This window comes from Lacerta agilis, chromosome 8 (assembly GCF_009819535.1).
Source record: "Lacerta agilis isolate rLacAgi1 chromosome 8, rLacAgi1.pri, whole genome shotgun sequence".
Lineage (NCBI taxonomy): Eukaryota > Metazoa > Chordata > Lepidosauria > Squamata > Lacertidae > Lacerta > Lacerta agilis.
In genome coordinates, this window is record NC_046319.1 from 54,878,780 (window position 1) to 54,906,744 (window position 27,965).

General features: G+C 49.0%; 1 protein-coding gene across 4 annotated transcripts in view; it reads right to left on the reverse strand.

Moving 5' to 3' along the window:
• Window positions 1-6,650: 6,650 nt before the first annotated feature.
• Window positions 6,651-27,965, reverse strand: part of TRIT1 (tRNA isopentenyltransferase 1) — a 39,084-nt gene continuing 17,769 nt past the window's right edge. For 3 of the 4 annotated variants that reach the window (XM_033157622.1, XM_033157621.1, XM_033157619.1), the window contains exons 2-11: window positions 22,850-22,990; window positions 19,501-19,599; window positions 17,533-17,687; window positions 14,785-14,927; window positions 14,208-14,319; window positions 13,737-13,849; window positions 13,090-13,167; window positions 11,399-11,508; window positions 8,848-8,974; window positions 6,651-6,924 (exon numbers count right to left, since the gene is read on the reverse strand). In XM_033157622.1, the coding sequence (XP_033013513.1) occupies window positions 6,743-6,924; window positions 8,848-8,974; window positions 11,399-11,508; window positions 13,090-13,167; window positions 13,737-13,849; window positions 14,208-14,319; window positions 14,785-14,927; window positions 17,533-17,687; window positions 19,501-19,599; window positions 22,850-22,921 (1,191 nt within the window). In that variant the 5' untranslated portion in view covers window positions 22,922-22,990 and the 3' untranslated portion in view covers window positions 6,651-6,742. Of the gene's footprint in view, window positions 6,925-8,847; window positions 8,975-11,398; window positions 11,509-13,089; window positions 13,168-13,736; window positions 13,850-14,207; window positions 14,320-14,784; window positions 14,928-17,532; window positions 17,688-19,500; window positions 19,600-22,849; window positions 22,991-24,413; window positions 24,627-27,965 lie in introns of those variants that run through there. The other variant, XM_033157620.1, reaches the window with a different exon arrangement.

Below are 27,965 nucleotides of genomic sequence, written 5' to 3' on the forward strand. Positions count from 1 at the left end.
CAGGGCACTGCAGGAGCCCAAATGGTCACCAAATCTGTCTTGGTCCCTCTGCACCAATTCAAAAATTGCATTGGTAGGTGTACAACTAAGACGCTTAAGTGGGTATTTAAAGTGTAAGCAGGAACAAACTTGTGTTTACCAGCATGTGTGTATTGTACCCATATAGCCTACTCTTGGTACAATCCTGGGTTTCATGTCATGTGTGAAAAGGCCCTTAGACCACTTTTACAAACAACCCCAGCCTTCCCCAACCTGTTGCCCTCCAGCTGTTTTGGACTACCAAACTGCCCTGAGATCTTTGGATGAAGGCCGATATACAAACAACAAACAAACAAACAACAACAACAACAGACTTCTACACTAAAGATGTGGGATGGATCTCCAAAGTCAAATATTGCATTCTAATGCAACTGTTTGTTCATATTGTAGGCAGATCTAGAAACAAGTGAAAATGTACCCTACCCCCTCTCCAATCACACAGGCCCAGAAGAAAGACCCACCACTGTTCAGGTCCATATCAAAGTTCAAGGACAACCCAATGAGGGATGTTAATCTTTTCCACATTTTCTACCTTTCCACAACAATTTCTTTGCCGATGGGCCTCTGCCCATTGCAAAGGATTCTGGGACATGACCACCTATAGTGCCCTGAGCACCTCTCCCCTGAGAAGCTAAGCAACAGGCTCCCCTAAGTGCACACACTCCACTGTGTACAGCGGGAAACTTTTCCAGGCAGCCAGCACAAAGCACTTCCTCCTGGTCTCAGGCGGCTTGCTCTCCTAACCGCCACTCTCCCGCTCCACTTCAAAGAAGGGCAAAAGTCCAAATTCCGAGAGGTTGCATTTATCGTGCATGCAAAACAAATACAGTGGGCGAGTTTTGCCGCCAAACCTCCAAGGCTTTCCCGCCAGGGAGCTGCTCTCTTCAATCTTTGTCGTTGGTTTGACACAACAAGTGCCTCGCCTTGGAACTGACCCAAACCAAAGGCCACCAACATCTCTGGAGGCATCTTGATGCAAGTCTTAACCAGAGTTTGGGCTTAGCCCCATAACCTATTTTCAATTAAAAGTCTTAAAACATCCCAGGAGGACAAGAACATCAATATTTATTTTTCCAAAACATTTGAGCCCAGTCTCACCAGGTTTGGGCTCCAGAACCTACCCTGAGTGCTTAGGTTTAACCTGTGATGAACTTGGTGTTGGAGAACTGGGACTACAAAACCATCCAATCCTCCTCAAAAGACAGACCCACTTGCACTTCCCCCTTCCCTCCAGGACAACTTGTATAGCTACATAAGGAAAAGGATGACCCTGGGTCTCTGCAGACTGCCTTTCTCTCAACTCAGACCAAACTGCAGATTCCCAGAATTAAGGGAAGGTATTGCCAAGCAGACGCCTGAAAGTTTCCAGCTGCCTGTTGGGCCTGGTAGGGCAGAAAGCAGGGAGCCCAACAGTAGGTTGCACCAGAGCCAATGACAGGCAGAGCCAACTTGTCCCAACTTTCCCTCCGCCTTGTTGAGTTCTACAAGGACAGCAGTGAAATGGAGAAGGAAACTGACAGGCCCAGCCTCCCCATGGCCAGGTTGCAAGGCAAACAGCAGGCAAGTAGGGGCTGGCTGAGGGCTGGTTGGACTAGGCAGGGCAGTGCCCCATTTGCCCAAGCAACAACACAGAGCCCAAGAACGGCCGCTTTGGTGGCCTTGGATCACAAGCTCCTTCACTAGCACCCCAGGAGGTCAGTCGGCAACAACTGGGAACTGGACCTGCCCCACTGGTGGAGGGGGTTAGGGCAGGCAGGGGGAGGGAGTGATGGCTGCAAGGGGGAAGCTTCTGTCAAATGGTAGGGAAAGCCATAGGAAATTGTAGTTACAGGTAGGTAGCCGTGTTGGTCTGCCATAGTCAAAACAAAATAAAAAAATTCTTCCAGTAGCACCTTAGAGACCAACTAAGTTTGTTCTTGGTATGAGCTTTCGTGTGCCTGCACACTTTTTCAGATACACAGCAGTGGAAGCGTGGCAGGTGTGGGCCAGCATGGGCAGAGGGAGAAGGGGGAGAGAGAGCTCTTTGTTGCAGGTGGTTTCTCCAACTGTTGAGCTGGGCCTGGAGCCAGCGGCCGGGGAGGGCACGACATTCTCCATACATGCACACGGGGAAGGGCTGTGGCTCAGGGGAGAGCATCTGTTTCGCATGCAGGTGGTCCCAGGTTCAATCCTGAGTGGCATCTCCAGGCAGGGCTATAATGCTTTTGAATTTCCATTCTTGGAGATCCTTTACCTGAAAGGTAGGCTGGGAGAAAGAAGGAAATGAGAGATGTTGGCATCAGGCCACCTTGTGATTTAATCAGATTCAAACCAGCAGCTTCCTTGATAAGAAACTCAGCCCCTCCCCCTGCAATAGCTGGTTTGTGTCACTCCTGATATTCCTCCCACCCACCTGACCCCCTCCCCAGAGCTGAAGGGAGTTGTAGTCCGAAACAACTAGGGCACTAGGTTGTAGAAGGCTGCTCTACAGTCAGCCAGCTGGAATATTTTGCTTTCAAACTTCTGGCTTGAGACAATGCACACAAATGCTCTTTATGCTTCCTGGAGGGGCCTCTGTTTGCTCTGCACTCTGGAGTGCAGCATTTGGGGAGAACAGCAGAGAGGGGGAGAGGGAGCACTAGATAGCAGGTGAGCCATCACCGCACAGCTGCAAAACTTTGCAAACTGTTTGCAGGGGCAACTCCTGCCATTGGAAGTTAATACTAAGCATGGAGAACCAGCAAGATTTAAAAGTAGCCCTCCACTTAAAAACATTTTCGAAATGTCATTCTGAATTGTATCAAATTTCTGTAAATGAGTAAAAAATTAAAGTGCTCCTATAACCCCTGAGCCATATCCCTGTGAGGTTCCTATACACCTGCCTTCTCCAACCTGGTGCCCTCTAGATTCTTTGGACTACTGTAGCTCTAACACTCCAGACTGGGGAAGCCGGGGTTCGAATCCCCAGTTGGCCATGAAGCTCACCGGGTGACTTGGGGGCCACTCACCATCAGTCTCTGCCTAACCTACCTCACAGGGTTGTGAGAGGTAAAAAAGGAGGCAAGAACCACTTGGAGCTCCTTGGTAATGCAGTGATAGAGGAAAATAGTCCTCAAACACCAGGTTGGGGACTTGGGGGGGGGGCAGATCTATCCTAGACCACTTCACTGCCCTCCTCCTCACAACCACTACCCACCCCTCCTTCCAGAGTTTCAGAGCTTTTTGTTCTGCTTACCCAAATTTTCAGTCCAACCACCTATACACCATCCTGAGATTTTATTTGGGGACCTGTCTCGTAGGTACAGGCGTGGGTACAAGGATAGGTACAAGGATAGGCGTGCCTGGCGTGCTCTGGTCCATGGGGTCACGAAGAGTCGGACAAGACTGAACGACTGAACAACAACTCATAGGTACCTTTTGCCTCTTTCAACTTAGCAAACAACCCACGCCTTTTAGACATGCTTCTGTATGCTGCTTTGAATGCACCTTTTTTGGGGAGGGGGTGGGGGTGGAGGAAAAGCAAGGCATGTCACAAAATAGACACAAATAGACACAGCCAACCCCCGACCCCATTCATTTATTTTAATGCCACTAGGCCTTCAAGCTACCTTGAAGTCACAGCTGCAGCTAGCCAGAGGTGCCCATCTCTCTTTAATTCCCTTCTTCTGCATGCTAAAAGTGGCTACTTAGGGATGGCCACTCTGCACGCACCCAGAGGCATTCTGCTTCCTTTTATGTCACTTTTTTTTCAAATTCAAAGCAGGTTGTGCAGTTGAACTTTCAGACTGAAACCCCGCCCCCCAATTTGCAACAAGGGAGGCTGCAGTGATGATGGCTGGGGGGTCAGTGCATGTGTAAAACAGGGTTTGTATAAAAGATACAAACAGAGGGGAGGGGCAGTGATGGTGGGCTTGCGCTGCCTTTTAATCCCACTGTAATTAATGACCTTATCTTTGGCCCAAGCCATTTAGCTAAAGTGGCTGGAGGAAAGCAAGGGGGGGCGCACAGAGCGGCCAGATGGGAGGCTGGCATTTGTCTGCGGATTAGCTGTAGGCAGATGGAGCTAAGTGGCCCAGTCCCCACCCCCTCGCTACTCTCCCTCTCTCTCTCTTACACACACACAGGCACTCCCAAGTGATAACAGCCCCAAACCCGAGAAAGTACAACTGGTGATTGTGCCCATGGGAGTAAATGCAAGAGGGCTTTTAGATCCTTGCTGTTTCTTCTTCTGTAAGGAGCAGGGAAGGATATTACCTTTGTGAGCTCAGTAGGCAGACCTACTGATTCTCCATGCAGGGGCTGTCAGCCTCTATCCCTAGTGGCATCTCCAGAAAGGTCTGGGAGAAATTCCCTGCCTGAAACCCAGGAGAGCTGCCTGTCGGTCACAGTAGAAAATGCAGGGCTAGATGGGCCACAGGTGAAAGGAAGCTTCTTCCACTCCAAGACCTTTGGGTGCCTAAGGCAGGGAACTCAAATTCTCCCGTTAACTCACAACAGGGACATTTGCACAGTTCATGGCACTTCTCTCTTAAGGGCACCCCAAATCTGTCTCCTGTCTGGGCCAGGCATTGCCTGGGCACAGAGTCAGCTCTGGTCTTTGAGAGCCAGTGTGGTGTACTGGTTAAGAGAGGTGGACTCGTAATCTGGTGAACTGGGTTCGTGTCTCCGCTCCTCCACATGCAGCTGCTGGGTGACCTTGGGCTAGTCACACTTCTTTGAAGTCTCTCAGCCCCACTCACCTCACAGAGTGTTTGTTGTGGGGGAAGAAGGGAAAGGAGAATGTTAGCCGCTTTGAGACTCATTCGGATAGTGAAAAGCGGGATATCAAATCCAAACTCTTCTTCTTCTGGACACAAACAGGCTTCCTATTTCACACAGCTTTGTCCTGCTGCAGCAGAGCTGCTTGCCTAAACTACCCTCACCAGGCCACTGCACCAGCTTTGACACAGCAGTGCTCTGCAAAGCAATGGGCTCCCTGCATCCACACAGACCTACAACTCTCTCCCTCCCTCCCAGTCCCCAGGTGGAAGCCTCCTTGAAACAAAGCCTGCTCCCAAGAGGGCAGTTCTCCTTTCCCCGACCTCATTAAGCATTTCTCCAGCAGCCACAGGAAGGCCTAAACCTTTCAAACCAGTGATCTCCAAAGTGGGCTGTACAGCCCCTTGGGTGGGGGATTCCCTGGGGGGCACTAAGAGGCCAAGGGGTGGCAGGGGGGTGCTGGAGGTGGGAATGACTATCAGAATTTGAAAAGCTAGTAGCACTGGATCAAGCGCATTGCTTTTGTTGAATTAATTAAACCAAATAGATTTAATTGGGTTTTGAATAAATGTGCAATTAACTGTTGCTGTTTTGAATTTTATTGTGCGATTACCTTCCTTAGTGGGTCATGTAAACTCTTGCACTGAATAATGCTTTTTATAGGGTAGGGGCAGGGGGTTTTTTCCAGCTGGAACTCACCAGAACTCTGTTCCAGCACCTCTCAGGTGGGTGCCAATGCCAAACGGAACAAGGAAGGCATTCATGGTGAGTTCTGGCACCTCTTTTTCTAGAAAAATAGCACTGGGTGGGGGGCACTGGGGATGAGTTTATGGAACCACAGGGACAGTGGCCCAAAAAAGTTTGGGAACCATGGTTTTTAAAGCTAGAAAAACCCACACAGGAGGAATCCTATCACAGGCTGAGATTTATCTCTCTTTGCAGCCAGAGGGTTTGGAGGAGAGGGCCAAAAGAAGAGGATCGCATTTTAAAGCTGCAGATACTGGTGGACCAAGCAATGCTCATCAGTCCATCCAGAACCCAGTCCAGACACTAGCCAAGTACCACAATAGGACATTCAGATGTCAGGCCCAAACATGAAACACTCTCCAAAATCTGCACACACTTGTGGGGGAGGAACATCATCAGCTGTGTAAGCTTCCAGCCATGGAAAAACCCTGAGTAGTACTAAGAAAACCCTTCAAAAAAAATTCATCCAAAAAGGGTCTGTTTATGATTTCAACTTGCATACTTAGGAAAGCTCTTCCCACATGCAATGCTACAAAAAGATACTACATGATAAATACACACTGACTACAGAAGCTTGTAGCTGTGCTTGTGTTTGTTTCAGCTCATGGGGGCACATTCAAACCCTTTAAGTCAGCCTTTGCCAACCTGGTATCCTCCAGATGTTGCTGGACTACAACTCCCATGAGCTGCAACCAGCCAATGGCCAAGGATGATGGGTGCTGGAGTCAAGCTACATCTGGAGGGAGAATAGGTTAGCAGCAGCAGCAACTCCCCCCCCCCAAAGTTACTGGGGAACCTTGCCTTATGGTGCCATTTCCCTGTTAAAAACAGATGGAACAAAATCTGAGAAGGTGAAGCAGCTTAAAACGCTCAGGGAAGTTTTGCAGCAGACCGTTTCCTCGCATGTCTTCTTCCTCTATTCCCCAAGAGGATGCTCAGTGGAACTTTGCAGACACACTGGTCCAATAATAAAAAGTCACTGTACTGGAATGTTTAAAAATATAGTCTTTATTTTTTTTAATTAAAAAAAAAAGTCAAGAGGTAGAGCAGCACACTGGCATTCATGCGTGGATCAACTCGATTACTTGTATAAAATGGAACTGTCCATCTCCGGAGAAAGGCGACTCGGCATTTTTTAGATGAGAGATCCTTGATGAGGGTAGGATCCTGCCTCCAGGGCCAGCGTTCCCACCAACAACCTGCCTCCCAAAGATGGGGTCTACATTTCACAGGCTTCCACGCTCCCGTCCCCCTCCTCCTCTCTCTCCTTCCCACCAGTCATGGCACTTTCATCATGGCGCTTTGTGGAAAGGGTATCTGAGGCCAGGTGTCGCTGCTGCTGCTGCTGCTGCTGCTGCTGCTGCTTCTGGTGGAAACGGTGGCCTTTGGATTTTATGTGCTCTGCCAACACAGGTTAACAGGAGATCATTTTGGAAACAAAACCATGAACAGTGCTGCTTTTCTAAATAAAATTGCAAAAATAAGAATAATACAATACTGTTTATTATAAACACACACTTGTTCCGCACACCTGAATGTGTTTTGTACCTTTCAGGGTAGAAACTACAGATAAATTGGTGTGGTCCGAGAGTCTCTTATCCAAATCCTCCAAGCAAAGTGCTAACCATAAGTTCCATCCTATATTTCAATTCTATTCTAAATCTATAATCGTGTGGATATACTGGGCACTGTCCAGTAAAGGTCAATCACGGTTTTGGCCTGGTCTACACATCTACCACAGGCAGGTCTGAGAAAACTCCTTGCAAGAAGAAAACGGGCACAGAACAAAGAGGCCTGGGGTTCTAGTCTGTCTTTACTTGCAGGAAAGTTTTTTGTTTTTGTTTTAAAATGGGGCAGCCTTCAAGAATGGCATTCTCTACCTGAAGAGTTAGGTGATTCTTGAGAGTCACTTCAGACTGCAGAGGCTGCCTTTAAAAAAAAATCTTCCAAGTAATATTCCTTCATGTAATAAGCATCTAGTAAACACAAGGGGCCATTAAGGACAGCACTGTACACTCAATCTGGCAATCTGAGACAGTAAATTCCAGGATTCCACCACTTCCACCTACTGCCTCAGGCAGGCATAGGCAAACTCAGCCCTCCAGATGTTTTGAGACTACAATTCCCATCATCCCTGACAACTGGTCTTGTTAGCTAGGGATGATGGGAGCTATAGTCCCAAAACATCTGGAGGGCCGAGTTTGCCTATGCCTCCTGGCCTCTGGGGTTTATCAGCTCTAGGCTGGTCTATGAACAGGCATGGAAATAAGGTAGTAGAATCCTGGGCTGGTAGAGGGAATTGTAAAACAGCAGGTGGGGAGGACATTTCTAGATAGTTTTCACTTTTGGAAATGATCCCTGCAAATAAAGGTAGCAATGTTCTAACACAGCCAGTTCTCATCTCATGAGCCAGTTTTCTTCTTGTAAGGAGGCATGTGTATATATACATATATTTAAATCTTTTTAAAAAGAGGGTTCTTTGAGAGAACCATGATTTGAAGTGATAGATGCCATCAAATCACTACCAAGCCAGATGGATGCATGGACTCCCATTTAAAAATAAATCTTTCAGATGTTACCTTCAAAACAAGCCTTTGGCTTCTTCGTTTCTGCTGCACTAAAAAAAAACTTTCAACTCTTCCCGCTGCATTCATAAAGGACTGATTACAGCAGCCTTCCAGATGTTTTAGAATACCACTCCCATCAGCCACAGCATCACACAGCCCTGCTGCCTGAGGCTGATGGGAGTCGTAGTCCAAAACGCCTGGAGAAGGCCAAGCTCAGACAAGAAATTCCAAGCACATCCCTTTCACCTTCAATGGCCAGCTTCCTGCTGTTCTAAGCAGGTGGAAGTAGCTTCTCCCTGAAGAAATGCTAATTTCTCTCCCCGCACCCCACATTTAATACAGAAGCAGATCACTCCTGCCTTGCATGCGGTTGCTGGGTTCAAGGTCCCTTTGCCCAAGGAGGCAACTGCTTTTACAGCTACAGTAGTGGAAAGTTTGGGGAGTGAGGGGGAGATGGGAGAGGAGGATAAAATGACAGATGGCAGCTCCTGGAAGGGTTTATGGTTCTCCCCACCCCCTTGTAAAGTGGCTCCTTTTATAAGAATGCTAGAAGCAGCCCTCCAGGAGCTGATCACTCTGGCAGGCAGGAAGAGGTTGAGGAAATTTGGGGGGGGGGGAGAGAGCAGGGAGCAGGGCTTTGTTCCAGGGAACTGGGAGAGCTTTGTTCCTTTCGCTCCCTCCCCATTCCCACCCCATCCCCCCGGCCACAATTTCCACCTCCCCCCACCCCAAACCTCCTGCAAGCGCAATCCTTCACCTTTCCACTCTCTGTCCCCGATGATGATTCTGCTGCACAGCTCACACATGTGCCGCCTCCGCTTGCCCTCCTGGGCTTCACCTGCCTCGTCCGCCATCGTGATGGGCTCGGCCGGTGGCTGCCGCCCCTTGCGAGGAAATGACATTTTGGACCAGTGGTTGCCAACCGTCCCCTCGGACTCATCCCCAGATGCCCCCCCCTACCCTGCCCTTTAAAAAGCATTGCTCAGAACAGCGGTTTGTACGACCCACCAAGGAAGGAAACCACACGGTAAAATACAAAACAGGAACCATTTGATGGTGCATTTATTCAAAACTGAATCAAAAGCATTTAGTTTAATTAATTTAACAGAATTAATGGACTTGGTCCCATGATACTAGCTTTTCAAAGCCTAATAGTCATTTACACACACCCCATGCCTCTTAGCACCCCATCTAGGGAATCCCACAACCCCCCAGGAGGTGGTGCCATCTACTTTGGGAACCACTGGCTTAGAATAATGGTCCAGCAAAAGAAGAGGGTGACAGAGGGGCTGCCCCTCCATTCCTTAAAAGGCAAGTGGGCCCCTGGCCTCAGAACTTAAGCAAGCCAGGCCTCTTCCCACCCTGTGAAGCATCCCCACAACTCAGTTCCAGATATGGGGAGAGGTGGTCAGTGGCACTCATTACATATGAACTAAACTGGACTCTGCAGGAGCTCAAGAGGCCTTACTCTCTTCTTTAGCAAAATGCCAGGCTGGATATGTGTGTGGGGAGAGAGAGAGAGAGAGAGAGAGAGAGAGAGAGAGAGAGAGAGAGAGGAACCCCTGAAGGAACTGAAGATACCACAGGTATCCTTTGCCAACCTGGTGCCTTCCAGATGTTTCACACTACAACTTCCAGCGCTGGCTGGGGCTGATGAAAGCTGCAGTGGAAAACATCCCGAGGGCACCAGCTTGGTGAAGGCTACGTTGCACACATGCCCTGTGGAGTCCCTGTGGGTAACCCAGGGCCAAGAGGTGATGCCTGCCCCTGGTCATTCTATCTTTTGCCTGTAGCCTGTTTGTTTTCCCCATAGAACAGAATGGAGCCAGAAGCTGGCTGCTATCTGCACTGCCTCCCTGCAGCCCCAGCATGAATGGTATTCCTTGGTCACATTAAGGTGTGACAACCCCTGGACAACTGCTTTCAATTTATTTGCAAATTTATGTACCCTCATATAAAATGCGCAAATGCATGTTTCAAGTCACATAATAAACTGCCTTATGCAGAGTCAGACCGTTGGTCAACAACCAGCTCAAAATCATCTAGACTGGCAGTCACTCTTCAGGATTTCAGACAGGGGTCTCTAGAAGTGCCACTAGGAATTGAACCCAGTACCCGGGACCTTGTGCGAGACATGCTGTTGAACTGAACGGAAACAGTAGCCAGAGCGCTACCAAAGTCAGCATAAAGTGGAAGTGGACGATTGCCACAGTCACAAAAGAGGAAACTTCTTGAAAATGAGAGAACTGGTAAAAAGGAAGTTGAAATGGAAGGCCAAAAGGGTCAAATCTCTGTAGAACACTTGGGGGTGATAAAAAAAAAAATACAATCAGAGGTCATCTAGGATGCATCTGCCAGCTGCCGGTTCTCAGCCTGGAAAAGTCCATATAGGTGATGGAGGAAGCCAGACAGAATGTCACCAGCTAGTTATTTTCTTTCTTTGCTTAGCAGAAATAAGGTTTTCAGCAGCAGCAAGGGGACATTTGGAGGGGAGAGCACTTGGGTCTGCCCACATCAGCACATGCAGCCCCCTCCATGGACAGAATGAAAAACACCTCAGCAAAGGCTCCTGAGGAAACTTAGCAGTTTGCATGAGGCAAGAGGACAGGCCCTTTATTGGATCTGTCCATGGTTAAAACACAGGTAGCAGAGAATAAGAATAAATTGGCAGTTCTCAAAGAGGTAGGAGAGGGGAGGTCCCTCCAAGGGGGCCTGGGCTCTTTCATTTCTTCAATAATGATCTATAGAGTTAAGGGTGAGCTGTGAGGTGGCCAAGCCTGTGGATGACACCAAATGATTCAGGAGGCAAAAAAACAGATTGCAAAGAATTCCCAAAGGCTCTCTCCAAACTGGGCAAATGGGCATTGAAATGGCAGCTGCAGTTCACTGTAACTCAGAATTGTAGATTTGCAAGGCACCCAACAGGTCATCTAGCCCAACCCCCTGCCTTTTAAACTGATCCATAATCATGAGATGAGGCACTTCTGGCTGCCTTGAGGCTTCTGTGGGTTCCTGCAGGTCCTCCTCAGCTGCATGGGGGTTCTCCACAGAGCTCCAAGCCCCACTCTTAAGAGACGGCTTCCCAAGAGTAAGGGTCAGGCAAGGTCCTGCAAAAAGGCATCTCTCTCGTCCTCTGGCCTTACAGTGCGGCTGCCAGTCAGAGCAGACAAGACTAGGCTAGATAAACCAAGGAGCTGACTCAGTATAAAGGTGGCTTCCACTTTCCTATCATTGAGTCTCTGTTGATATAAAAAAGGGTCCTCCACTTTTTTCATACGCTGTTTCTAGCCCCCCTGCCTACCAGGTACCTGAACAAAGCTCTCCACGATCTGCACTGCAGGTTCCAGCACTTTCTCCTCCCACTGAGAGAGATCTGAGACTTCCAAGCCATAGACAGGGGGCACGTTTGGGCCGGGCCCTAGAGAGACCAAGGTAAGAAATGGGGGGGGGGGAAGGCAGCAGTGAGGATCAGCAGCCCGCCCACCCCATTTACCAGTCTGGTAGAGGACCATTTGCCCCCACCCCACCTAGCATAAAAGCAGAAGGCTGAGCAACAGAGAGGACAACTTCACATTATTCCTTTAAGGGACCTTCATAAGCTCAAGGAAAGGAGAGCGGTCAAGCATCTTTTGGAAGGGGGGAAACCACCACATGGGCACCAAGGGCCCCACCCACCACTGAAGTCTGGCCTTTGGAATGTTGCCCAGAAGAGAAAAGGATCCCCCAGCACCCCAATTTAAGGCAAGGTGCAAACCACTGTGCCTTTTTCCATGAGATCTAGAAACTTGTTCTTTTAAAAACAACCTCTGCTGTAGGCATTCCATATCCTGCATCAAATTCGTACTAGGGGGCCTGAAGTCTCAAATCCCCGCCTGCGAAATCCAGGGGTGTGGCAGCCCACCCTGTTCCCCACTTCTGACCTCCATCTCCCGCAGGATGCCTCCAGCCAAAAGCTCTCCCTGGTTCCCCCCTCCAGCTCCTGCCCTTCTGAGGTCCAACTGCCAGCCAGCTGGGCAAGCTCAATGACACCAGATGAAACAAAAGGCTTCCCAAGTGCAAAAACCTAAGCAGGTGATGCCTCTTAATGCCCTGACCACAAAAACCACCAGCCCAGGGAGCACCTGTCGGCTTTTTGGCTGGAGAGGGAGCGCAGGCTGTGCTGCACCTGTGCCGGGAAAAGACTGGGCCATCGACCCAAAGCCTCTTCTTGTTCCTCCTCCCTTCTTGGGTTTCTTGAGGGCTCCTCCCCACCCCTGGCCCCCTCACCCTGCCTTGCAAACCTCCCAAGAACCTTTCAACAAGTGCTCGGCTCCCAGCTGTCAATCTTGGCTCTCCTCCAAGCCTGGAGCAAAGGGAGGGAAGCCCGGTTGGCTCCCAGCCAGAGGAGGCTGTGCAGCTAGCCAGGAAGTAGCCAATCGGATCGGGAAGGGCAGCTGTCTCCCACCCCCCACCCCACCCGTCTTTCACTCCAGATGATTCAATGGGCGGGGGGGGGGGAGAGACACAGTGTGTGGGGTGTGTGTGTGTGAGGGGGTGTCTGCGTAGGGTCCCAACACATTTCTCTCTCTGCCTGGCCAGTGACTGACAGGGAACAAGTTGTTTCACAATTCATACTCTGCTTACAATTCACAGGCCAAGGTATTGGGCCCAGCCTGCATAGGGAGAGCCAGGGAAGTGGATCAGATCAAAGGCGGGGCTGGAATCAGAAAGAAAAGCCACACCCTCTTGAGTAGGTTGTGGGTGAGGGCTATGTCACTTTGAGGAGAAGGTACTCTGCACATGCTCAAAGGAACAGCAGATTTTCACAAAACTGAGCAATGGCAGTTTTTGAGGTGAGGGCAGAGGAATCCTGGTGAGCAATGGCCCCAATGAAGAGCCAAGGGAAGAGGGGGAAATGCAAAAACTTCAAGGAGGCAGAAACAGGCAATGGAGGGAGGGGAGGACAGCCGGCAGAGAGCAAAACAGCGGGAGAGAATGGAGGCAGGAAAGAAGGACTTACGTCTCAGGAAGCGGTTCCGGACCCATTTGTTCTGCTTCCGGGCGTACCTTTTGGTCACTATCTTCAGGGCCTGGATTCCTAAAATCATAAAAAGGGGAGAGTTCACAGAGGACAAGGACCCTGGGCAGGGAGCAAGCCTGGGAAAGGGGACGTGCTCACATCTTGCAAGAACTGATGCCCCAAGGGGCCAAAGGACAGATCCTTCTCAGCAAGACTGGGGAGGAGAAAACACCAAAAGGAGCACCCTTCCGCAAAGAGTCTGAAACTGCAAGGCAGCGTTTACACTGCAAATTCAAACCAGCTTCAAACTAGCCCAGCTGCCAGCCACTTCCCTCAAAGAATCTTGCCCATGCCACACAGGTGCTGGGAATTCTTTTGTAGGGGTCCAATTATTTTTCTCTGATTATTTTTCTCTGTGTTAGCTACACTGACCTAACATGGGCCAAGGATCTGACCTGGTATAAAACAGTTCCCTACAGATGCAAAGTGGGGTTTTCAAAAGCAGTGGAACGTTTGTTGCATCCGCAATACGTAAATCCAAAATGTATGGCTGTGAAACCCAAAACTCGCTGGCCAAATGTTGAAAAACATTGCCCATCCCTTCCCTGCAGCAAGAGCAGCCCCTTTCCTGCCAGCCTGGTCCCCACCTTGGTTCAGGAACTGCTGGCTCATCTCCTCCGAGCACTTGCCCTCTGCAATCAGGAACTGGTGGAATTCCTTGAAGCCGATGGACTGGAAAATGCCGTGCTGATAATCCTGGCTGAGGCAAAAGAAGGGGGGAAAGCAGGCAGGTCAGCCTATTCTCCATCTGCAAAACACCACAAGCCCCTCTGTGCACTGGGGGCTGAGATCCAAGCCTGCCAGTCTGTCAGGCGACAGGCACACCCGTTTCAGCCATTATGAGCCATGCACAGGGTGCATTTCAGATCAAGTCGCAGCACTTCAGAAGAAGAAAACCGCTGCATGGGTGCTTGGTGCTCTCTGCCGCTCCCCCCCCCCCAAGCATCCTGCAACCACACAGAATCCCAGCCTCTGACCTCTATCCCCATCCTGGGTGGATGAATGCCTGGACAGGAAGTGGCAAGGTGGGGTGTGGGGGGAGATGGGAAGAAACTCACCTGTTCTTATCTACCCTCTCCTGGTTATATCGCTGGTGGAAGTTCCGCAGCTCTCCCAGCAGCCCAGCCTCCAGCATCGCATCCACCCGCTGGTCCAGCCGTTCTTCTAGAACTGATGAACACCCAGAAGGTTAAGGATGCAGCCATGCAAAGGCACGCCACACACCCCACACCCCGAACAGGTTGGGAAATATCACTCTGGATGCCACGGGCAAAATCAGGTCACACATGGCACCAAGCCACATCATCCACCTGATCTCAGAGGGTGAGAGGGAAGCAGCATCGCTATTTCCTCCATTCGTTCTCTGGAATAATCTGCTTGGTTTGGAATTTACTGGGGGCTGGGGAAGTGACCCACCTCTCCAACCCCTGAAATGGACCAGGTAATTTTTTAAAAAGCATACTATGCAAAAGCCAGGAATATTCACATTTTGCATGCAGATTAAGTGGGCCTTGTAAAAGGATCAGAAAAGCAACATTTTCACCACTGCCCAGGGGGTGGAGGACAGATGTAGGCAAAGCAGGAAGAAATACTCAGTCGAAGGGCTGTGGCCTTTAGTCCCTCCCTCTTTTTTACCTGCCTGCTCTGCATGTAGCCAGAGGATGCAAGGGTTGGGGTACTTCAGGGGGCCGCTCAGCGGCCCTCCCCCTTCTTCCTGCTGCTGCTGCTGCAGTAGCTCGCTGTGGGGGATGCCCGTTTTTTCAAACACTTGCAAACTCCTGCAGGCGAGAAAGACAGGCAGGCAGGTTGAGCGGGCAGAAGAGCATTTGGCCTCCCTCCCTCAAGCTTCACGCCTGGAGGGGGACAGGCATGGCTGCCTTAAACAGGAATGCCATGAGGCAGAGATCCCCTCCCCCCATCCCTCTGGCACAAGTGAGATGCTTTTGAACGTGCAAAAAATCTATCTTTAGAGCATTCCTTTCCTGTTGGCCACAGCCAATCCTGACAATTGCTAGGAGAAACCAGGTCTGGGGAAACCTGCAGGCCTTTGCGGGCTGTGGGACTTCAACTCCCATCAGCCCCAGCCAGCATGGCTACTGAACAGGAATGATGGGAACTGCAGGCAGCAACAGTTGGCGGGGGCACAAATTCCCCACCTGCTGGCTTAATGTGGGAGCCCAGGGGGGAACCCTGAGGCCCCTGCGGACATTGCTGGCATGCAGCTTCCATCTGCTCTGACCAGCGACCATGCTAGCCAGGGATGACAGGAGCTGAAGTCCAGCCACATCTGGAGGGCATCAAGTGCTCAACAGCTGGGAAGAAGGAAGCTAGCTGAGCAGCCCACTGTGAGCCCCAGGAATCCACAAGGCAACTAGGATGCATACAGCTTCTCCTTTGCTGGAGAAGGGCAGCAGGCAGCACCTTTCAGATGAGGAGCAGCTCAGCTCCATTCTCCTTCTGGGCTCACATGACTGCCTTCCTCTCAGACAGGCAGCATGGTACACAAGTCAGGGGGGGTGCTTTCTGGAGCTGTAGCAATGGAGAACACTGCTACCCCTGAAGGCAGCTTGGTTGACAAGTGTTCATGCAACAGGACTCACATAAAAAACAACAGGTATTACCATGAACAGCAAGACCGCCAAGGAAGGCAGTCCAACATGACACAAGCCCCAAGGAGCCCACACAGAAACTGCTGCCAGAGGCCAGCAGGCCAGTAACATGATATCTCAATCAGCCGGATGCTGCTGCCTTCCCCCACCCCCAATGTAGGGAGCAGAACAGCCAGCCAGCTTTTTGTGAAGTCACCAGAGATGCCTTTAACGGCTACAGTGAAATTCCCAGCGTTTGTGTCAACGTTGATATTAGCTCCTAGTTCCCAGCTGGGCAAAAGCTAAGTGTTGGGCCCAGACATGAAGATGAGTGACGCATCTTGCCTTTAATAATAATAATTATTAAATTAACATACTGTCCTTCATCTGAAAAATCTCAGGGCAGCTCACAAGATAGGCTGCACAGCCTCCTGATGGTGGGTGTTGTGGGCGTGTGATGTTTGGGGTAAGCACAGGGTGCAACATCTTCCCCACGTTCCCTGATCCTAAAGTGTGGCCCTAAAGACAGAGAGGGTGTGTGCTCTGGCATCTCACAGGGGACAGTCTCCAGGGGGTGGCCTAGCCCTAACATAGGGTAGCTCAAGGCTCATTTGGGATATGCATGTAAACTTCCCTTCCTTAACTCAGGCTGTTGTAATAAAAAAGGAACTGGGAACAAAGAAGTCACTCTGGCCTCAGCGTAGAACAGCCCCAGTCCTTGATTCTGTGCTCAGTTTGTAAGGCAAGAGGAAGGCAGCTCCACCCCGCTATCCCAATTTCTCAGGAGAAAATCATCCCCAGCAACCAGCCAGCCAAGAAGTCCTGGGGCTATGCAGGATGGCTCTGGCTCAGCCCCATCCCAGACACACCCCTGATCCATGTGAACGGGGTGGGTGTCTCTCTGACTGGCTCCCAGGCAGGGCACGGCAGGGCAGGTCCAGCTAAGGCGGCAAGCTGAGGCTCGTCGCTGCCCCATTTCCCACAGAGCTGCGGCACGCAGTCCAGCCGGTAAGGTGGCTTTCTCTCTTGCTGAAGTGAAAAGCATCAGCCAACACCAGCAGAGGAGCAGAGCAGCTGGCAGGGGGGCGTGGGAAGGGGGGGTGCAGGGGCTGCTTTGCAGTGCATGGAACAAAAAGGCAGGAGGGGAGGGGAAGCAGTTCACCTCCAGGGCAGCCTGCTTGAAGCCCTGGAGGGAGGAGGCTCTGCAACTGGGGAAGGAAGAACTGACTGTAAAAAAAGAAAGAGCATTCGCTGTAGGCCAGGCAGGAAGAGGGCAGAACCCCACAGCTGGCTTTGTGGTCATGGCTGTGCAGGCAGGGAGAGTGGAGCTGGGATTCCCACTTAGGCTCAGCCCCTGAGCCTGTAAAGGAGAGGAGACACGTATGGCAGAGTGTGCAACTCTCTGGTTTTTTGCAGACACCAAAGGATTAACACAAAGCATATAATCGCTGCAGGCTTACGTGGCGTGGTGAATAAGATACGCGATTAAAATGGCTATTAATAGCAACAAGAAAACAGAGCCTCCATGCTCAGAGGCAGTGTACCTGGGAATAAGAGATGCTGGGGGAAAGCATCAGTGGAGGGGCAAGGGCTTCTCAGATGCCTTTGATTGACCAGTTTGGGGAACAGAATGCTAAACGGACCTTTGGGTATCATCCAGCAGGCCTTTCCTTATGCTACATTCTTACAGAAAGCTGTGCCCGTTAGTCACCCTTTTGCACTGACCACAGATGACCAGGTCAATGGGGTAACAAAGTCTGCCTGGCAACTGTGGCTCCCAGCTGGAGAAACAGACCTGGCCATCTTGCGTTTATCGTGGGGGTGCAGTTTGGCTGCCATTCTGGGGTCCACCTGGCTCAGTCGGCGATGGAGCTCTTCGCCATCCAGTTTCTCCAGCTCCATTTTCCGATCCATAGTCCCCCCTGTGGAGCCTGAATTCCTGGCCACCTCCTGCAAGATTATAAACCATGTTCACCAAAGCTTCTGAACGTTACTACGTATAGAACCAGGTAACCTGCAGCTTGCAAGGGGGTGCCCTCCCACTCTTGGCAAGGGGGGCCAGGAGGGGGCAGCTGACCCAAAAGGAAAGGGCCCTTCCTTACGCCCACCTCAGGGATTAGCAGGCTGTCCTGCTGAAGGGCCAATGGCTGGGCAAAAGGGGCCCCCAGAGCCAGTTCCAAGGTTGTTCCTACTGTGCTTTTTTTCTTTAAAAAAATGCTTAGGGTATTCTCATTTTCCTACTCATACTGAAATACTGCCCCTCAATGAGGCCAAACTTAGATTCACAAAATGTTTAGGGGTATGCATACCCCTGCGTCCCCCCAGAAAAAAAGCACTGGTCCTACTCAGGACAGACCCAGTGAAGTTAACGGATACAACTAACTCAAGTTGATTGTTAGCATATAGAGTTGGTATGCAATAGCAGAAGTTAACTTGAGTGAAATGAATCCTTACTCGGAGCACACCTTTATAATTGAAAGGGATTCAGAAGGAGACTTGGTATGAAAAAAGAATGCTTAGTGTATTCAAGGAAGGACTACACTCTAGAATTCTTTCCTAACTAACTAGGGAGAAACAAATAAGCCCTACTTGCTCCTTTGTTCTCAGAAAATACATCCAAGATGACCTCATGCCTCAAGGTCCAGAGGAAGTGTGAGCAGGAGGAGGAAGTTGTAAACAGGATGCAACCTAAGATTATCAGTCTAAACTTTAAAGGACAGAGAGGTCAACATAGAGGTTAAAGGTACAGGGATAGTCTGGGAATCTGGAGGTCCCATTCTACAAGCTGAGTTGCACACAACATGAATTTCAATGGGAACATAAGACGCTGCCTTATACTGAGTCAGACCTTTGGTCCGTCTAGCTCAGTATCGCCTACCCTGACTGGCAGTGGTTCTCCAGGATTTCGGGCAGGACTCTCTCCCAACCCTACTGGAGGTGCCCAGGATTGAACCTGGGACCATCTGCTTGCAAGGCAGACTCTCTACCACTGAGCTATGGCCCTTCCCCAATGGGTCTGCTCTGAGTAGGACTTAACTGAATACCACTCATGGCCTTGCAAATCTCTCTACCTAAATACACGGAGCTGTCAAAAATGTCTATGCGACTTGGAAGCTTGCACCCTTTTCTTGTGACAGAAGTTGAGCAACAGGCTCACAAAGGAGCTTAACATCAGCAATCAGAAGGTATTATGAACAGTTGAATGAATAATGAACATTTGATTGGCTCACAAGCAAATGAACAAAGCACTTCTTTAAGATAGGAGAATCTGGAGTAAAACTTGCATTAGAGGAGAATGAACTGCAGCTTCAGTATTTTGATATTCTGCAGTCACAGAATTCTTCAAGAATTCAATAAAATGGAGTGATTTTGCAAATAGTTCTGTAATTGCAGATTTTATAGGACCTGGGGGCATGTTACGAAAATAAAACTGAAAGGGTAAAAACTCCCATCAAGAGGCCACAGCATGCTGCTGACAGAATGCCCTGCAAGAAGGTGCTTGTGGAATAAATGGCTCAAGTAAGTAAGCCAAATATCTGAGAGTCAAAGGACACTTGGTGAAAATCCTCTCTCGTCCCAAATGTGCTGCTCAGCGAGGCCCTAAGAGTGGACCAGAAGCCCTTCTACAAAGTGATAATTTTACTGAGCACACTTCCATCCGTACTATCAGACACCCCTCATCTTATTGAAAAAGCCCCTGCTGCTGTTGCTGAGTGTGGCATCAACCCCTGAACCCAAGACTAGCAGAAGATGCCACAGATACCTTGGTGTCAATCAGAATCTTCCAGAGCAGGGACTCGATGTAATAGTTGGTCCCTCCAACCACAATGGGGATCTTCTTGCAAGCGAAGATGTCTTCAATGTAGGCCATTGAGGATTACAAGCGAGAATGGCAAGGAACAACCCCAAGAAAAACAAGTGAGGCATTTAACAAGGAAAAAAGGCAGCCCTGAGGACAACTGGGCAATTTGCCTTGCCCTCAAGGGCCGCCCTGAGAGCAGAGGCTATGAGCTACGCTGTATCTCTGAGCTGCAGGCATTGAACATTCCTTGCAACAGAGCGTGGCAGATTCCCGACAACTAAAGTCACACTTTGTCTTTGAGCCCTCTCCTCATCACACAGGCCAGTGAGCCTCTCTGTTCTCCCCGCATTCAGTGCAGCTGCCTTCGTCATCCTCAGCTGCTCATGGTACTTGCTGGCACCCTTGTGCCAGCCTCTGCATCTCTAAAAACGATGGCGCTTTTGCATGGGCCTAAGAACGTAAGAAGAGCCCTGCGGGATCAGGTCAGTGGCTCACCTAGTCCTGCATCCTGCTCTCATGGTGGCCAATCAGATGCCCCAATGGGAAGTACCCAAAGCAGGACCTGAACACAAGAGCCCTCTCCCCTCCTGTGTTTTCCCAGCAAGTGGTATTCAGAACAGTGCAGGCAGAGCAGAGTCTGTACCATCAGCAAGACTGGGACTAGAACAACAGGCAGTTGAAAGTGCACAGCACAACTGTGTGCTCATGTGAGTAAAAGGGGTGGAGTGGGAAGGGGCGTAGGAAGGGGAGGGACAGTGGGGGTGGACCACCCCAGGTGCCCTCACTGAGCGGGTGACATCTGACGTGCTGCCCACACGCGACTCCCAAGTCTACCCTGAGCCATCAGGGTAAGGGGGGGGGGAGCTGCGCTGCTTTGCCGGTGGCATTCCCCCCTTCCCTTTGACAGGTTGGGGAGGCTTGGGAGTCGCGGGCGGGTGGCGCGCCAAATGTCTGCCATGCGTGGCTCGCTCCGCCTTGTGAGCAGCTTGCTCTGCCACCGGCTGCAGGGCACGCACACTGCTCCGGGCATCCAAGTGGCTATCCCGCACCTGGGAGGGCACCCTCCACGCCACGCCCCTCCCTCGGGAGCGCAGGCATATGCTCCGCTGCTGGAAGCAGGGGCAATCTGAACTTCTCTATCCTATACTGCAGCATGACAACTTTTTAAAAAAGGAAAGAAGCCTTAATTCACAAAATTCTAAGGAGAATACCATAAGATAAACAGACTTGTCAGGTGTGAATGTAAAGTTAAGCTGCAAGTAATGGAAATCAAGGTGTATGAATCAACACAAGCATGGTTTGTTCATTGTGAATAAACCATGTTTAAGTCACTGGGCCAGGTTTGGATGGTCAAATAAACCATGGCTCAGCATTACATGCACACTATCTACAAATTTATTTATTTATTAGAAAGGTGGATCAAAAACCCTAGGAATAAAAATCAATAATAAGCCCTGAGCTGGAGCTTGATAAAGCTGGACTTTGAAATAATAAAAAGCTGGGGGGAGAATAATATTTTTGAACTTACTTTCAATTTCCACCCTTCTTTCTAATTATTAGCTCCCCACCCCACTTAAAACACCAATGTGGACCAAAACCCTACAGAAAGAAAAGCACCAATTCACACAATTTCATCTTATTGTTGTTGTTTTTTAAAAAAGGTATACAATCACATGAAAACTACCCAGCTATAAAAGAAATACATTTTTTAAAACTGATAAACAAGTTATCACACAGTAAAATATTTAATTATGTAGAAACTACAGAACAATTAATGTTGTCTCTGCTCACATTGTTAGTCTTAAAATGTAAAAATAATACCTTTGGTTCAGCTTTCAGCAGGAACACCATATTCCAATGGTTTACAAACAGTCTACATTTTTAAAAAATGTACCGTAATTATCAAAGTGCAAGTAGATAAATAGGGACCGCTCCAACGGGAAGGTAAACAGCGTTTCCGTGCGCTGCTCTGGTTCGCCAGAAGCGGCTTTGTCATGCTGGCCACATGACCCGGAAGCTGTCTGCGGACAAATGCTGGCTCCCTCAGCCTATAGAGCAAGATGAGCGCCGCAACCCCAGAGTCGGACACGACTGGACCTGATGGTCAGGGGTCCCTTTACCTTTACCTAATTATCCCTTTATTATCCCATTTAAAATAGATTTGTTAGGAGCGGTATAGTCTAAACCTTATTATACCATTGTATTATATACAATGATCTCTCAGATTTCCATTTATTTTAAAATTACCAATCTAACTGCAGTAAAGGCTCTGTAAGTTCTAAATCAACTTCCATCCATTACTTCTTTCAAACAGACCACCCTAGCTTACTTTATATCCTCTTAATTTCCTCTGTTATCTCCAATATTTCCTGCCAAAGAGTTCTAACCTTGGGGCAGGTCCAAAATACATGTATAATACCTGCTCCCATATTTCACAATCTTCCACAATTATGCTCTTGTAAACTCTACTTCTTCAGGAGAGCAGGTACAAGGTATCATCTGAAGGGCATTTCGTGGGGATTTTCCTTCAATGTGATTGAGATAACTTTTTTCTTGCATTCTTCTTATATAACCAGGTCCATTCCTTCTTAGTAATTGAATCATTCTTGCCATCCTTCTTCAAAGTTAAAGTCAGCCTGGTCTAGATGTAATATTTCATGCCGTCCGACTGAGAGTCCTCTACTACTAAAGGCATGCATTAAATGCTTCTGTCTTTTTCCAAACTTATTTTTAAGTGCTTAATTAGTGTTTCTTAATTAGTGTTATTTTTTATTTGTAAGTATTAGAATATGCAGATTTCATCTCCCAGAACTTCCTGGTCATGTAATTTTGGCATTCTCGCTCCCTAAATGTCTCAGTTGGTCTAGACCAGAAACAAAGCATGACTCATGATCGCTTGGTATTGCATTATAAAAGATCAAGGTCAGTGGTGACTTAGCCTGACTTAGTTCACTTTTCAATTTGTACCAGACAGTATATACAACCTACTTCCTACTAGATCCTGCTTCCGGCCACAAATGGTTCATCAAAGGCATTTCTGCCTCCTCTGCTGACTTCCCTGATTCACAGAATCCTAACAAGAATCCACCAGGAAGGGCACAGACTAAATACTGCCAATCTCAGCTAGAAATAAGCATTTTTGAGCTTTTTCCTTTTCGTTCTCCTACATCCATTACCAGCCCCTCACATCTTATCGTTCCCCAATTCCACTTGCCTGATCAAAGGCAGATGATACCCCCTAGTTGCTGTCCTCTACTACACCCCAGATGCCACACACCCAAAAAGACACTCCCCCCCCATGAAAGGATATGAGGGCCGTGGCCTTGTTGCGGAAGTCTATCACGGTGTAGTTGGTGACCAAGGGGTCCACAAAGCTGATCATGTGATGCCTGCACAGCCGCTGCTCCTGAAGAGAGGCTTTGTTGGTGATGATGTCCAGGCCTTGGTACACCTGAGAGAGCGAGAGAAAGAGACAGGCAGACTTTCACACTCACTTTGGGCTTAGTTTTATAGATAGAATTAAGATCCCCGTGTTTTGTTTTATACTGGTTTCAATGCGTATGTTTTATACTGGTTTCAATGCATATGTTTGCTTGCTTATTGTAAGCTGCTTTTGTTAAAAAAGAAAAGAAAAAAAGAGAAGTGACTAGGAAGTTAAAAAAATTAATTACCGTACTTTTCTGTGTACAAGACTATTGTTTAAAATTCAAAAATCATGTTCAAAATTAGGGGTCGTCTTATAAATGGGTAGTGCATTGTGGGGACGTAGGATTGGTTGCTGCTGCGAGTTGGTGATTTTTATTGGTGGATGCGGCAAGGGCTGTGTTGATTGGCTGTTGCTATGACAATTGGGCGGGCGATTTGCTCTGCCCCCCCAAAAAAGCTCCACAACCCTACACAATGCTCCCCCCCCCAAAAAAGCTCAAGAATTCTGGGCAATCCTCCCCCATAAAGCTCAACAACTTTGGGGAATCTCCCCCCCCCCATTTTCTTAATTTTAAATCCCCCCAAATAGGGGGCGTGTTATACACAGAAAGGGTGGTCAGCTGCTGTTTGGGCCATCCCACTGCTGGGCTGCAGGTCACCCTGGGCTGAAGGCTCCCCAATACAAAACATTCCTTTCACAGGAAACTAGCATGTCAGGAAGAAGGAAGACAGCCAAGACAGCCCCCTGACTTGCTGTTTCTCTGTAGGCAGGTACTTAAGAGTTGGAGGTCGATGACTGGGGAAGTGTGTGTTGCACGGGGGGGGGGGGGTAAACCTGCATGTACCCACAGAGGAGCATTTCTTCATGTGAAATCTGAAGTGGCAGGTTGTGAACCAGACTTCATGTGTGAGTAAGACTTTGGGGTCTTTGGGCTGGTTCCTGATGCTCCTGGACAGGATGGACTGTGGTCCACTGGAAGGAAGGAAGGAAGGAAGGAGAGGGCTGGGTTCCTAGGGGAGCACAGCACACACTTATAGAAGGTGGCAGCAGATCACTCGCCTACACCTCTAAAATAAAATAATAAGTGGCAGGCAATGGATCTCCCAACAGCTGCAAGCCATGATAGCAATGTTGCATCTTCACTGTTCGAGGCAATATCTGTCTGTATACCAGCTGTTGGGAGTCAGAAGTGGGGAAAGCACAGCTGCAGTCATCTAGCTGGCCACCATGCATACAGGATGCTGGACTAGAGGAGCTCCCTTTGCCTTGATCCAGCAGCCAGGCACTTATTGTGTTCTTATGCCCAAGACCCTCGAGATCTACTGGCAGTCAGAGAAGATGACACTGGGCCGTAAAATGGAGAAAACGGTCCGGAGGCACCCGGGGTGGCAGAGGTGGCAAGAAAGGAAGGCAAAGTGGCAGGAAGTGCCAAGAGAAAAATCATCACCTATGGTCTAATTCTGGGGTGAGCAACCCCTGGGTCCCTCCAGATGTTGTTGGACTCCAACTCCCATCATCCCTAGCCATGGGGCACACTGGCTGGGGTCCGAGCTGTTTGCAAGCAGGCAGGGAAGCTCTGCAGACTAAGAAACCAGAGAGGGAGAAAGAAGCAAGCTTGTTTTCTGCTGCTCCAGAGGGTAGGCCCTGAACCCACAGATTCAAATCACAAGAAAGGAGATCCCTTCCTAAACGTTAAGAACAACATTGCGACAGTAAGAGCTGTCCAGCAGTGGAACTGACTCCCTCAGAAGTTGGCAGAAAATCTTTCAATGGGGAGTTGGATGGCCATCTGTCAAGGATGCTTTTGTTGTGAATCCTGCACCGCAGGAGGTTTGACTCACTAGAAGCTATGAAATGCCTGAAGCCAAATTTCCTCTGTGAAATCTTTTGTCTGCAGGGGTCTCTTGACATCACAAGTGGAGGATGCACCAACACTGGAGACAATCACAGCACAAACTGCAAGACTTGGCGCTGCTGCTCAAGATGGGTTTACATGTGCCCTAATGACCCAGTGCTTCAACACAGCACAGCTTGCCCGGGTCAGTCTGCTCTGCTTAAGACCCAAAGTTCACTGTTCGGGCAACACGGCTCTCCCTTTCTCCTTCTGACCATGTCAAAACAGCATCTTCTTGGGTGCTTGGTGGGGCAGACCCAGAAAAAGAGGCATGTGGCCCCTGTGTTTGATCTGGAGTTGAGTCCGCAGACAGAGCCCCAAGCCACACAGATGAGCAGGCAGGCACCCCAAACCCACAATTGTTTTCACAATCTCTTTCTGGTGCAATTAATTGAGACCTGGTATTCTCCCCTACAATGTCTGAGGGTGTGCCCTAGAAATAGTCGCAAGCCTCAGAACACAGCAAACACAAACATGGCGATCCTGAGCATATATAGAGTCCCTCGCCATTAAGGAACCACAACTAAGTTGTGCTTAGCTGAGCTTGGGAGTGCCATTGTGGGTCAGGGTCTGTCAGAGAGCTTGGTGTCCTACCCACTCTCACTGTGTTGATCAAACAGGTACAGTCAGCAGGGAGAGGGACTGAGGAAGGCAAAGGCAAGCAGGAAAGCACCTCTGGGCAGCCATGCACAGCAGACCAAAGAAAGGGAGAGCCACTTCAGAGAGCTGGCCGGACAGCCCCTTTCGGTAAAGGCTTTACATTCTCGCAGCAGATTAGAGGCCCTTATAATAGAACCTAATAAGGCAGGCTTACTTTTAAGCCGCTATTTGTGCGTGTCATCAGGGCAAGCCAGTAGGCATTTCGTGCACAAGGCAGCCGGGAGTTTGAGCTCCCAAACATCAGCAATAAGAAGACAATGTGGGAGGGGGAGGAATGATGCTGGAGATGTAGGGGTGGGGAATAAATGCCACTCAGTTTGCATTTGAAGCTGAATCCAGCAAATTTGCACTTTCCAAAACAACATGAGAACCAAAATGCAGCCCTCCATCAAAATTTGCCCTTATCCCAATTTTGCAATGTAGTTCACCAAAGAATGTTTACAAAAATGCATGTAGTGTACGCATGTATTAGGGGAAAGTGCATAAAAATTGAATATATCCATGAAAAAAAATGCACTGCATTAAGAGGATTTGTGTTTATTCCAAGAAATCCACACTAAAATACCCAAGACTTTTTACAAATTGCTGCAGCAATGTGGAGAACTGAATTCATGACTGGAATAATGAGAAATTGAGAGAACCAACATGGACAGAACCTTCCATCTCTACTGAAGAGACAGTTTTATTATGCTCCTTCTGGATCCAGGACTATGTCCAAAATTGACACAACCCCACACACTGTGTACATTTTGAGCTCCCCCCTTTTATCAGCTAAGACACAGTTGTTAACCAGAATTTAGTCTGATGAAGGATGAGTTCAGCTACAGGAGACTCCCTAGGACAGGAAGGGAGGAAACTGCATGAGGTTTAAGTAGCCCCCAGTTATGGAGCACTGGGCACCACACTGGGGCAGCCCCATCATGTTCAGAGAGCTTGCCATTTATGTTAGGCAAGTAAAACAGGGGAGGGAAAAGGGATTCATTGTTAAGTTACAAAAGATTTTGGGGAACAGCTGCTCCTGTTTCATCACGGTTGTCGTGTTCATGACCCCTCCCCTCCCCATCTACCCTGGCTGAAAGAGAAGTTGGCAAGGACAAGCCAGCCAGCTCTCTGCCACACCCACCAAGGCAGTTCTTCCAAAGAGCGCCATTGTCCCACCGACAGGCCTTTGCCCCAGCATTCATTCTCACCAACACAGATCTCTTTAGTGTTATAGTCCCTGAAACTGGCCTTGCACAAAGGGCTCCAGTGCCACTGGCAGGGCACAACGGGCAGCATCTGCCAGGGCTGCTATGAGAGGTCCCCAGAGAAAAATGCAAGTCAGAAGGAGCCTCCACAGGAAACCCAGCCAAGCACATGATGTGCAAAGGGTGCCTGTCCATTCATGATGTGAATGTCAGGGCTGAGAACAGGATGAGGCCTCCTTTGTGTGGAGCAGGCTTGTGCTCTGCTGCGTAATTTTGAGGCTCCCGGGGCAGGGGGCAGATATGGCTAGCACACAGGATGGTTTCTGCAATTTACAGGATGTGTTTTCCTGCAGGACGTGAACACATTATCAGAGCAAAACAAAGTAAATCAGAGGAAGAAAGCTTACAAGGAGATTTAGCACTCTATTTTCCTGACCTATCCTGGCTTTGCTTCTCCTCAACTACCACCTGCATCTCTGCCATTGCATGACCCTCTTCTAACAAACTATGAGCCGATTTTTTTTCTATGAGGTGTACACGTGTCATGTTTCCTTTTTCTTGTGCCCAATTTCCATTTTTGCCATTAAAAACCCCAGCATCATTAAAAATTGACCAATGGCGACCGTGCTTTTGTTATTTGTGTGGAGGGAGTGAGGAATTTCTTTATCATTTTCTGCATCACCTGTAAAGAAAACTAAACAGCAAGTTTGGCAGGCACAGGGTGATGGAGGGTTTTTTTGGTGTGTGTGCAGATGAGAGCATAGCGAGTTGGAAGACAATAGTGATCAGGGGCAGAGTTAGTGTGCTGAGTCTCACTGCCCCCCCCCCATGTTTACTTTGCCCTAACTGCAATGCCTGAAGAAGGTTCATGGTTACAGTCTCTATCTCAGTGGACAAAAACTGTCTAATGGAAATTATAAATTAGCAGAGAGATCAATTTTGACATTTTCAAGTTTGCAGATATGCACATTTCACCTGACCATTTTGAACTGTTACCAGATGCTCTGGCTTATAGATGACATCATGTACAAGGTGGGGATGGGGAATCTTCCCCATGACCCCATTACTGACAGACATAAATGTAAAAGGAGAAGGCAAAACTATGGAAGTGCAAAGAACTGAAGAAGAGTTTACTGTCTTAGTCCACCCTTGCACAAATCCACAGGCCAGCCCTAAGGCTCACCAGCTGGTGTGTCAAAAGCCAGAGTAAAGAGGTGTATCTTCAGCATCCTTTGGAAGCTGTATAATGAAGGTGCCA